This window comes from Herpailurus yagouaroundi, unplaced genomic scaffold (genome assembly GCF_014898765.1).
Source record: "Herpailurus yagouaroundi ecotype Mexico unplaced genomic scaffold, PumYag 28, whole genome shotgun sequence".
Taxonomy (NCBI): Eukaryota; Metazoa; Chordata; class Mammalia; order Carnivora; family Felidae; genus Herpailurus; species Herpailurus yagouaroundi.
Window position 1 is genome coordinate 98,468,356 of NW_024412376.1, and position 13,045 is coordinate 98,481,400.

General features: G+C 36.9%; 1 protein-coding gene across 12 annotated transcripts in view; it reads left to right on the plus strand.

Moving 5' to 3' along the window:
• The window catches only part of WDFY3 (WD repeat and FYVE domain containing 3), a 247,835-nt gene that overhangs the window by 135,199 nt on the left and 99,591 nt on the right, over nucleotides 1-13,045 (plus strand). For all 12 annotated transcript variants that reach the window (XM_040479270.1, XM_040479279.1, XM_040479263.1 and 9 more), the window contains 6 exons: nucleotides 170-401; nucleotides 1,865-1,965; nucleotides 2,105-2,323; nucleotides 7,271-7,452; nucleotides 9,290-9,521; nucleotides 11,142-11,302. In XM_040479270.1, the coding sequence (XP_040335204.1) occupies nucleotides 170-401; nucleotides 1,865-1,965; nucleotides 2,105-2,323; nucleotides 7,271-7,452; nucleotides 9,290-9,521; nucleotides 11,142-11,302 (1,127 nt within the window). The remainder of the gene's footprint in view (nucleotides 1-169; nucleotides 402-1,864; nucleotides 1,966-2,104; nucleotides 2,324-7,270; nucleotides 7,453-9,289; nucleotides 9,522-11,141; nucleotides 11,303-13,045) is intronic.

The following is a 13,045-nucleotide window of genomic DNA, read 5'->3' on the forward strand; positions in this document are numbered from 1 at the left end:
ATGAGCATAAAATACATTAAAACTGGATATTAGCTTTGATGTGTAAGAATAAAATTATTACATATACTGAAACTAAAGAGTGGTATTTAAAAATAAGTCAACCTTGTAAAGCAATTATTTTAAAAATCTACATGGTATTTTTTCCCAAGAGATTTTCTTTGACTTACAGGTAGCATGATCACATCTATGGAAGGCCTGGGTTCTGATAATGTTTTCAGCTTACATGAAGATAACCATTACCGGATAAGCAAGAGCCTGGTAAAATCTGCAGAAGGAAGTACTGTACCCCTAACTAGGGTGAAGTGTCTGGTCTCCATGACAACCCCACATGACATCAGACTTCATGGGTCATCAGTTACTCCAGCTTTTGTTGAATTTGACACATCCCTTGAAGGGTTTGGGTAAGGAATTTGCAGAGTAGCCAAGCCTTATTGTATTATTTTATGCCTCCTACTTGCCTTTGACAAATCGATCCTTGGTTTTAAAAATACTTAGTTAAAATATGCTATATATTTTGCATTCCCAAATGATTGAGTTCTTTGAGCATGTTATTTTAAGGTTTTTAGATTTAATTATTTTCATTTTTTTTTTTAATTTAAAAATGTTTTTTTAATGTTTATTTTTGAGAAAGAGGGAGACAGAGCGAGTAGGAGAGGGGCAGAGAGAGAGAGATACAGAATCCAAAGAAGGCTCCAGGCTCTGAGCTTGTCAGCACAGCCTGACACGGGGCTCAAACCCACGAAAGGCAAGATCATGACCTGAGCTGAAGTCAGATGTTTAACCGACTAAACCACTCAAGCGCCCCTAGATTTAATTATTTTGAATTATTATATTGAATAAGTTGATATGTTAAAGGAGTCAGTAATCTAAGATCCATGGTACAATTTTTTTTTTTGTAAACTTTTTTTGTTGTTTGGTAAATAAGGTTTTATTTTAACATAGCCACAGTCAATTATGTAAGTATTGTGTGTGGCAGCTTTCATGCTAGAATGGCAGAGTTGAATAGTCATGACAAACTCTCTGGTCTGCAAAGCATAAAATGTTTATGGTCCGGCCCTCCCAGAAAATGTTCATCAACCTTTGATTTAGAACAATAGGTCACATGCAAATTAAAATTATATTGGAAGCTCTTTGGGTTTAATCATCATCCATTTCCATAAATTACCTAGTTTAGTACCTTAAACATCATAAATAGTCAATGACTATTACATCAAATGAGTAATTTCAAGTGGCAGAAAATGCTATAGTAGCAGAAGCAACAATAAAGAATCTATGGAGAATCTAGAAGAACTTATAAAATCCATGAGCTTCAAAACAGACACAAATGCTAATATTGATAGATCTCTGTCTATACTAGTTGTCTGTGGGATTCATATACACCAATCTAAAATTATATGTAAACTATATGTAAAACTATATATAATTTGTGTTTTAAGAACACTGTCATGGGTTATTATTGAATGGTGGATTAAAACCTATTTTGGAATAGTCAGAACCAATCAGAACAGAAGAGGATGATTCACTGGAAAAGGGCACAAGGGAATTTTTCTGCAGTGATGAAAAGGTTCCAGGTGTCTTGAACATGCTTGTACATTGGTACATTTTACCATATGCGACCTATACTTTGATTTTTTTTTAATTTAAAATAAAAGTGATGCCATTGGAGATTTTGTAAAGTATATCTTTCAGCACTCGTACGTATTTAAAATGAGGGAAGGACTTTATTAGGCATGCAGATTTATTCCATGATCTCTTCGCTCAAGTTACCCTGAAATGATGACAGTTTATTTCACTATGGTAAGCGCATAGTGATAAGAGAAGAAAATGGTTGATCTCTAATATGCACATTGTCTTTTCTTAATAGCTGCTTGTTCCTGCCCAGTTTGGCCCCCCATAATGCCCCCACAAACAATGCTGTCACAACAGGTCTTACCGATGGGGCTGTGGTCAGCGGCATTGGTTCCGGTAAATATCACTTACTTTGCTCCTGAGATTCGTTGTTTTTTAGTAGGCTCTATTTTCTTTAGAGTTTATTGCCTTCTCTTTAAAATGTACGTACGAACCAACACACTCTTTCGTTGTTATTTTTCTCTTTTTATTTTAGGTGAAAGATTCTTCCCTCCTCCATCTGGCTTAAGCTACTCTAGCTGGTTTTGTATTGAACATTTTAGTTCTCCTCCAAATAACCACCCTGTCAGACTTCTTACTATTGTGCGCCGAGCAAATTCTTCTGAGCAGCATTACGTGTGCCTTGCCGTCGTTCTGTCAGCAAAAGACCGATCTCTGATTGTCTCCACCAAAGAGGAACTACTCCAAAACTATGGTCAGTATCTGTTTCTTTTTGCTTCCTGTAAACATTGAAAATATTAAACATCATTATAATACTCATCTTTAATGTCCAGCTAGTAATTCTTTTCCAGTTTAAACTATTATAGAACAGGTTATATGAAATGTTGAATATTGTTTACCAGTGAATTTTAAGGCACTTTTCAAAGAGACTTAGATAGAAAACAATGGATATAGTTCCTAAAATAAAGAGTCATCTCTACTTGCCAAGAAATCGCAGCTTTCACTAGGAAAGCAGATTGCTTGTTTGATATATTTTAGTAAGGATTTTCATTGACCATGAATTCTGCTTAACTAATGAATATTCATCGAGCACCTGCCTACCATATGTGCCACTCTGTGCTAGACACAATAACATTTTAATTACTTTATCCATCACTTACCTTCAAGACTTAATACGTACCATTTAATAATCCTAATTCTCTCCGACATGCCATAATGTTACGTTGCTATCCAACAGAACTTCAAACTCAAGACATTCATGAATGTCTTTCTAAATTATTTAAACAACATAAAATATAACTTTCAGTTTACTGAATGTTCTTTGCTCTGAATATAAGCATTTGTAATATAAGTATAACTTTTTTATCATCTACTAAATTTACCTTTTAATTAACTGAATAATACCACATACTGCTTCACATATTGGTATTCAAAAATTTGAATGTTAGCTTAATTAGATGGTAAGGCCTTTTTTCTTAATATTCTTCATGACTAGCACAGAGGCAGGCATCAATACAATGTCACTGCTTTAAAATTCTTACAAGGACACTTTATTTGATCCTGTTGATGTTTTTCCTCCTAATTTAAACTCTCTTCAGTCTTGCAGATACCCACTCTTTTGACCTCCTTTTTATACTTTTCCTTCAACACTTTTCTTTTCCATCTTCCACTTCAAATTAGTATTCTCCAAGGTTTCATCTTTAGTCTTTGTACTCATCCTGCTGTCTTGAGAGAAAAAAAAAAAAATCTGTGTCTGTTAAATTTAGGTCTTTTTATTTTTTTTATTTTATTTTATTTTTTTTAATTTTTTTTTTCAACGTTTATTTATTTTTGGGACAGAGAGAGACAGAGCATGAACGGGGGAGGGGCAGAGAGAGAGGGAGACACAGAATCGGAAACAGGCTCCAGGCTCTGAGCCATCAGCCCAGAGCCCAACGCGGGGCTCGAACTCACGGACCGCGAGATCGTGACCTGGCTGAAGTCAGACGCTTAACCGACTGCGCCACCCAAGTGCCCCAAATTTAGGTCTTTTTAATCCCAGCAGTTCCAGAATTAATTTTTGTTTGTTTGTCTGTATCCCAGGATTTCTCATTTTTTGTTTCATTTTTTATTTTTTTTTAAGTGTATTTATTAGAGAGAGAGAGATGTGAGTGGGGAGGAGCAGAGAGTGAGGGAAAGAGAGAGAATCACAAGCAGGCTCTGTGCTGCCAGTGTAGAGCCCAACACAGGGATCAAACTCATGAAACTGAGAGATCATGACCTGAGTCAATACCAAGAGTTCGATGCTTAACCTACTGAGCCATTCAGGTGTCGGTCTCCTCATATTTTAACTGCAAGTTAGACATTCATATGAATACAGCTTATATGGAATGTTTCTTCTTTATAAAACCTGCATCTCTTTCTGTTTTCCTGCTTGCTAAATGACACTCCCCACTACCAGTTTAGCCCAGCTAAAAATCTCAATATCACCCCTTCCGCTAAGTCTTACTACATGTGCTTCCTTCATATTTTTTTTAATGTTTATTTACTTATATTGAGAGAGAGAGAGAGAGAGAGAGAGAGAGGAAGAGAGAGAATCCCAAGAAGGCTCCACTTTGTCTGCAGAGCCTGACACAGGGCTCAGACCCACAAACCATGAGATAATGACCTGAGCCAAGATCAAGAGTGGGATGCTCAACCAACTGAGCTACCCTGGCACCCCTTCCTTCATATTTCTTGAATCTCCCCTTCCTCTTATGCCCACTGTCATGGATCTTAATTTTTTTTTTAATTTTTTAAATGTTTGTTTATTTTTGAGAGAGAGAGAGGGAGCAGGGGCAGGGGAGGGGCAGAGAGAGAGAGGGAGACACAGAATCCAAAGCAGGCTGGCTCCAGGCTCTGAGCTGTCAGCACAGAGCCCGAGATGGGGCTCGAACTCGAGAGTCATTTGATCGTGACTTGAGCCGAAGTTAGACACTTAACCGACTGAGCCACCCAGGTGCCCCATCTTACTTAATTTTTTTATCAGTTATCTGGACTTCCAAGATTTTAATTCTTTATATTTGTCTTTGGTTACCCTACTAGAACTGTGGTAAATTATATTACACAATGTAATTTATTACCTTAGTAATCTAGGCAGCCCTGCCACCTAAAACATGTAAAATATTCTGTAAAAGTATGAGTGAATGAACAAATGAACAAACAAACAAGAAAAAAGAGGAAAATATGAGAAAGGGTAATGATGAGAAAATAATAAGTAAAGTGAATAATAATGGGGAATTTGGAAAAAGAATAGAATTTAATGGAAAAGTTAAGGCATGGGTCTAGGGATATTTCCTTAAACTAGGAGAATGTTTTCTAACTCTATATCATTTTCATGAAATGTCATTTGCAAGACTACTATAGTCCATATATCACTAGAAATTACAGGAATAGATTAGCTTTAGATGATGTTACTACTACAAGGATCCATCCTCTGAACAGCTGTAGCCCATTAAGCCTAGGTAATTAAGAGTTGTCAGAAACCAGTTGGCTCACCAAGATCTCCTGACATACCTGAATGCTGGATGTGGCTTAGACTAAGCCTGATGCAGAATGTGAAACTCAGAAAATTTTTGTGAGTAAAATCTTCTACAATTCTGGAGAAGATTCAGTCTATTAACAGGAAGGGAAAGGGAAGAGTTCTTGGTTTCACCCATGCCTTTTATCTTTTCTTTCACATCCTTTGGTCTATACAGTAGACCTTTCAAAGCTGTTTGACCCCGCTTTTCATCTAGGTTGTTCAATTCTGTTCCTGTATCAGATCACCTATCGATTAGATTCTGCTTTTCTTAGTTCATCAATAGATGTATATTCTGAATTGTCATTTTAAAATGTAATCTTGGCCTGTCAGTATATGCAGATATTTTAAAATTCTAAAAAATAGTATTTTTTAGATTCTAAAAATTAGTATTTTATTTGTAATTCTTTCTTCGTATAATTTAAAGTTTTATCTTTTAGTGTATTTCCTTGTATGTACTTATCCTGAAAAACGGTTAATCTGCTGTATGTTACATGGTTACAGATTGGCTCTTTTTAAAGCTTTTCGTGGGGAGGGTGGAGCAGTGAGTTTTTAACATCTGGATATACATTGTTGTCTCATCACTTCTTGAATGCTTAAAAATTAAATTAATTTTTAATTAGCTTAACATTAAGATTGAATTAATATTGACCCATTATTTCCTGGCAAGATCAGGCAACATACTGGGTAGCAGAGAGAAACCAGATTGAAGTCAGGAAGTGATTGCAGAATTTTAGGAAATAATCAGAGTTGTCTGGTGAAGCAGGAAACTTGGATCAAAAAATACCTTTCCATGCAGCCACTGTGGAAAACAGTATGACCTTTCCTCAAAAAACTTAAAAATAGAATTACCATATGATCCAATAATTCCACTACTGGATATTTACGAAAAGAAAACAAAAACATTAGGGGCACCTGGGTGGCTCAGTCCATCAAGTGTCTTATTCTTGATTTTGGCTCAGGTCATGATATCATGGTTGGGAAATCAAGCCCCATGTCAGGCTCTGCACTGAGTGTGGAGCCTGCTTGAGATTCTCTCCCTGCCTCCCTCTGCTCCTTCTCCATTTGCATACATACTCTCTCTTAAAATAAAAATTTTTTAAAAAGGAAAATAAAACATTAATTCAAAAAGATACATGTGCCCCTGTGTTTATAGCAGCATTATTTACAATAGCCAAGATAATGGAACCAACCCAAGTGTCTGTCAATAGATGAATGGATAAAGAAGATGTGATATATACATACACATGCATACATATATATACAATGGAATATTACTCAGCCATAACAGAGGATGAGTTTTTGCCATTTGTAACAACATGGATGGAAACTATAGGGCATTAAGCTCAGTGAAATAAGTGAGTCGGAAAAAGACAAATACCATATGATTTCACTCATGTGGAATGTAAGAAGCAAAACGAAGGAACAAAGGAGAAAATAAGACAAATCAAGAAACAGACTCTTAACTAACTGAGGGAAGGTAGGTAGCGGATGAGTAAAATAGGAGAAGAAGTTTGAATAGTACACTTAATATGAGGAGTACTATGTAATGTCCAGAATTGTTGAATCACTGTATTATACACACAGTATGTTCACTTTACCAGAATTAAAATTTTGAAATGAATGAATGAATGAATGAATGAACAAATAAAGCTTTCCACTCCATAAATCACCTCCCTACTCTCAGGTGTTATCAGGCAGGGGCCAGAGCAGTATAGCCGCACACTAAGAACAAATAGTTGGCCTCTTGTATCATTGAGCAGAGCATATAGCAAGAGTAAAATTTTTAATTTTCTAACCAATGTTGTAACCAAATGCATGGCAAATGAGAATTTAAAACGACCTTTTATAACAGACCTTTTATGACAGGTAATAATCAATTAGCCTCTTTTTGTTGTCTCCTGTAACTTTATTTTATTATCTGTTTTATTTATTTATTTCATCATCTATTATAACTTTATTTGATTATAACTATATCTTGAGCAGAAGAAGGCAAAATAGATCTCAGGTTTTACTTCTTCCTGCAGATAAAGCTGTTAAATGGATAGGGTATTTTCATTTACATCATCATTATATTTGAACATAAAGTCAAGATCTATATATGAGTAATTGTTAGAATGAGGGTGTTGAGTTTTTTTATTTCTTTTTTCCTCTTTATTTTAGTTGATGATTTTAGTGAGGAATCCTCTTTTTATGAGATTCTCCCATGCTGTGCCCGCTTCCGATGTGGGGAACTTATAGTTGAGGGACAGTGGCATCATCTGGTTTTGGTGATGAGCAAAGGCATGCTGAAAAACAGTACTGCAGCCCTCTATATTGACGGACAGCTTGTTAACACTGTGAAGGTAAGCAGACTCGTGCTTGTAAGTCAACCTGCTTTACCAGGTAGTTTAGGGGTGGGTGTGTTTCTGTGTATGTGTGTTTGTGAGGGGGGTATATTTTAAATTGCTGTCTTAGTTTTAAATTGACCTTTAGTACCCATTTGAACAATATGTTTAAGAGTCATGTGGCTGGCTAATTCATATCAATTTATTTGAGAAGAATAGAAAGAAGAGGTTCAGGGTACTAAAGAAGTTAGTGAATATGTCAGCGCTTGAGCCAGATTGCTAAGTGATTCTTAACAACAGAAAAACCAGTTGAAGGATGCCTAAATAACCTATGAAACACACTGTTTTGTCACTTCATTGTTGTTATGCGTTCCAGTAGACTCTATATTCTTTCAGAGCTGGAATTGTTTTTAGTCTTCTTTGTTCTCAGATCACCCAGATTAGTCCCTTGATAATTAGTAGTAGGTGTTCCATTACTGTTTGCTGAATGAATGAGTATGTAAGTATTACTTTAGATATAGATACACTATAATATTCAGAAGAGAGGCAAGAGAGTTGAAATAACCAATAAAGAGTCAAAAATTCCTTTTTTGCATCAGGATGAATGCTGCTAGTTACTTTCGATAGAACTCAGCTAGCAACCTGTTGAAATCACACATTAGCTTCTAAAGGATAGTATCTGTTTTTATAGCGATTATCACTTGAAAGAAGCAACAAAAGCAAAGTTTGTCCTTTTGTGTGAATTAAAGTTTAAAAGGCAGTGAAATCGACAGCTTCCTTGAAGACATTTCCTTCATTAATGATATCTTATTGTGACATTGTGTTTCAGTATGATAAACACTAAAATGCATTCTGTGGGAATAGTAATTTTTTCCTTTGTACACATGATTGCATTTGAAATGGGCTTGTAGATTCTCTGGGAGTTTGCTTCTTTGTTATTTTTATTATTTTTTAAAATAAAAATGTCCTCAGCTTCTAGAATCGAGAGGTAGGAGATTTTTCATTGATTTTTTTTTTTTTACATCATCATCATCATCACTATGCCTGTTAGAAGTCAACAGTCCTGTGAAACCAACTTTAGGCCACGTGTTGGTCTCCACACTCATGCTATTAACATCACTGGGAACTGTAATATATGGAACGATAGATGTGATCTGAAGCTAGGACAGTTGTTAGAACAAAACGATCAACCGAAATGTCCTTCATACTATCAAGCGATAGAAAGCTGCCTGTACCACAAGAAACAACTTGATTTCTTGATTATCTCTTATACTTTATCTATTTATTATTAAATGAATTGAATGATAATTTTGGCAACTTGTCAGTAAACACTAGTGTGAGAATGTGTTTTATGTTGAGATTAAAATGTGTGTGTATAAATTATATAATAGACTGTTAATTTTTATAATTTCTATAGCACTTTACCCATTATAAAACACTCTTCATGAATTAATTTAGTTGACAGACTCAGATTGAAGGTAACCCAGATAATTTCAAGACTACTTGAATTCTATAGTAGGGAAACTCTCTTTTTATATCAACCCCAAAATTTCATGCAAGCATCATTAATTTGATATGGAAACTACCCAGACAGTAACAGTAACTCTGTATTTGATGTTGCCCTTTCTGGCGTTAGATAGTTTATATCTGAGAGTTGGATGATAACAAATCCTTCTTCCACATCAGATTCCAGAATCTTGGCCTTCCTCATAGCTCTCAACCCAGCCTCTTTTGTACATTTATAAAGTTGGATGACCTTAGGAATTGGAAGCTATACACAAAAAGTAGCTATTTGCCTGATGAAAGTGGGGTTCTTTTTGTTCTATCTCACACGTTGCTTTCACTCTTCTTACAGCTGCATTATGTTCACAGTACCCCTGGGGGTTCGGGTTCTGCAAACCCACCAGTGGTCAGCACAGTCTATGCGTATGTTGGCACTCCACCTGCCCAGCGCCAGATTGCTTCACTGGTTTGGCGCCTGGGACCCACGCATTTTCTGGAAGAAGTTTTACCTCCTTCAAATGTTACTACCATTTATGAACTGGGACCAAATTATGTTGGAAGCTTTCAGGCCGTATGTATGCCATGTGAGTAACTTATTCTTTAAAGTTGTGTAAAACTTATCTCCTGCCATGTAGATACATGAATAAGTGCATGTACATCTGTGCGTACAGGTTTACATGTAGGGCGTATATACGGTTCTACATTAGGTTTATCTTTAAAAAAGCCTTCTCCTTCACTTTTCTTCAGTGTGATAGTGTTCACCACTCACTCCTGTTCCAAATGCTCTCCTCCACTGATCATGCTATTCTTTCCTGATTGTCTTTATGCCCCATCACTAATTTTCTAGTTTATCTTATTGGCTCCAAGATGTGCGTACCCTCTAAGAGTCTAACCACAGCCTTCTTTCTGCAATTTCTCTTACTACATAAAGCATTTTAAAGTGTATCTATTCTGGTTAAAAGAAGGAGAGGTGTTTCCAGAAAAGACAAACACGTATTTTTTTTTTTACGTTAGACTAATTAATATTTTCTTCATTCCTTTATTCCTACAGTCCACTCTTGTCCTTTCTCCCAAAAGGTAGAGTCAAAGGAACCGATACTAAGCTGTGATTCCTTTGTAATACTCTTTCCAAGTGATGCCCTCATCCTCTTATTCTCATTCTCCCGAAGCTCTCAGAAGAGTTGGGATAAGTGTAGTAAGTGATAAAAATCCTGTGGCTAAGTAATTGGTTACTCACGTACTTGATTTAGATAGCATCTGGTAATAGCTGACACTGAGCATCAGTATATGCAAATAAGTTAATACACATGAAGGAGATAGTTGTTCTGGAGCTCTTCATAAATGTTTGTTCATCTCCTCCAAAGTTTGGTGTTTACGTACTGTTTTTCTAATCCTGATTTTACAGATGAAAAAACTAAAGCCCAGAGATGTGTCGGTCATGCATCTTTTAAGTGATAAAAGCAGAGATTCAAACTTAAGCCACCTAGGTCTGAAACTTGTATTCTTAACTCCTCTGCTACATTGTTTACTTACTTACTTACTTACTTATTTATTTTAACTTTTTACGTTGTTTAGAAGAATATAGGGAGGCCCATCTGAGCACTCTTGTCAGGGAGGATACCTGGTGCTACAGAGCTTACAGGCCTTCCACTCGTGTTCATTCTCTTTCTCCTTTGATCCTTGAGGAAATGTTTTGTGATTTGTTTGATAACAGTTAAAACTCTTTCCCCTTACATTATGCTGTTTGTAAAACACATTTTAAGAATAAAACTTGGAATGTAAAGGTCTATGACTAGCTGATTTTCTCTATTTTCTAAAGAGAAATAAATGAATAGCTGAAAACTTAAATAGAATAGTTTTTAAATTTAGCTCCCTTGTTCCACTTTAAAAGATTTTGGGGCACTTGGGTGGCTCAGTCGGTTAAGCATCTGACTCTTGATTTCAACTAGGGTTCATGAGTTCGAGCCCCACATCGGACTCTATGCTTGACAGCATGGAGCCTGCTTGGGTATTCTCTCTCCCTGTTTCTCTCTCTGCCCCTCCCTGACTCATGCTCTCTCTGTCTCTCTCTCTCAAAACAAATAAACTTAAAAAAAAAAAAATAGATTCTCAACTCTACCCATTTAAAAATAGTAAGAATAAAAATTTGTGTTAGGATAGGAGAAATAGTGACAATTTTGAAAAAGATCATTCTTCTTTTGAAGGTAAAGATGCAAAGTCTGAAGGTGTAGTCCCATCTCCTGTGTCATTAGTACCGGAAGAAAAAGTATCATTTGGCCTCTATGCACTCTCTGTGTCTTCCCTAACGGTGGCAAGAATCCGGAAAGTGTACAACAAGTTGGACAGCAAAGCCATCGCTAAGCAGGTAAGCAGAATGATTTCCTAGTAAACTGTGGCTGCTTTTCTCAGGAACAGTGTTTCCGAGCTTTGTTACAGGTACCACCCAAGTATGAGTAGTCCCTGAAAATAATGCCTTTTATGTATTGTTTATATCTGTTTTATTTGGCTTTGGGTTTAAGCCAAAACATGCTTAGATAATTAGCTTAATTTGGAAAAGTGAGAATTTCCTTCTAAGTGCATGGTTTATATTAATCCTTATATTTTTTTTTGGCAGTTAAATTGAACTGCAGATAACTAAAGAAAATAATTGCTATGTGCCAGGTATCATTTGGTTTAGGTCACAGCAGAAGATACAGAGAAAATCCCTGCCTTTGTGGTTCTTACATGGTAGTGGAGAGACAAATGATAATAACTAAGAAAATAGCCTAATCATAGGATATGTTAAAAGATGAAGAGTGCTCTGCAAAAAAATAAAGGAAGGAAAAAGTGATCAGTTTATAGTGTTAAATTGGATGATGAGAGGAGGCCTCATGGTGAAGGTGAAATTGGAGAAGACTTGAGAGAAGTAAGGCAGCAAGTCATGAAAATATAGGCATGGCACAGCATCGGGGGTGGGAGGCGGGCAGGGGGAGTTGTCCCAGCAGTACAAGTGCAAACGCTCTGAGGAGGGTACATGCCTGCCACGGAGGCAGGTGCGACTAGAGCAAATGAGAGAAAACCGGGTAGTAGGAGAGGAATTCAAACAGGTAATGGGCACTAGACCACTTAGGGTTTATAGGCAGTGGTAAAGGTGTTGGCTTTAAGTGACATGGGAAGCGTTATAGGGTTCCAAACCTAACGAATGAGATGTCGTGACTGACTTTTTAGCCAGGATGACTATGACCTCTATTAAGAATAGATTGAAGGATGAGTTCGAGCCCCGCATCAGGCTCTGGGCTGATGGCTCAGAGCCTGGAGCCTGTTTCCGATTCTGTGTCTCCCTCTCTCTCTGCTCCTCCCCCGTTCATGCTCTGTCTCTCTCTGTCCCAAAAATAAATAAACGTTGAAAAAAAAAATTTAAAAAAAAGGGGCGCCTGGGTGGCGCAGTCGGTTAAGCATCTGACTTCAGCCAGGTCACGATCTCGCGGTCCGTGAGTTCCAGCCCCGCATCAGGCTCTGGGCTGATGGCTCAGAGCCTGGAGCCTGTTTCCGATTCTGTGTCTCCCTCTCTCTCTGCTCCTCCCCCGTTCATGCTCTGTCTCTCTCTGTCCCAAAAATAAATAAACGTTGAAAAAAAAAAATTTAAGAATAGATTGAAGGGAGACAAAGGTAGGAAAAAGGTGAGTAGTTTTGTTTTGTAATAATTCGTATGAGTGATGATGGGTTTGTGAACAGGGGTGATAGCAGTGGCTGTGATGAGAAATGAATAGATTTGAGGTCTGTTTTGAAGATCAAGCTAATAGTTTTGGTGATTGGGTGTGAGATGTGAGGGAAAGGAAGGAATCAAGAATAACTCTGAGGTTTTTTGCTCTAACAGTGAAGAAAATAGAGTTACTTTTTCTGATTTGGAGAAAACTTCAGGAAGAGCAGTTTTGAGAGGAACATTGAGAACTGTGTTTTGGGAAAATTGAGCAGCATATTAGACACCTTAGTAGAGATCCCAAAGCCACTGAAAATATGAATCTGAAGTTCAGGGGAGAGATTTGAACCATAGATGTTCAGAGGTGGTATTTAAAGCCGCAAGACTGGATGCTCTCAGCAAAGTGTAGATAGATGTGGAAAGGGACAG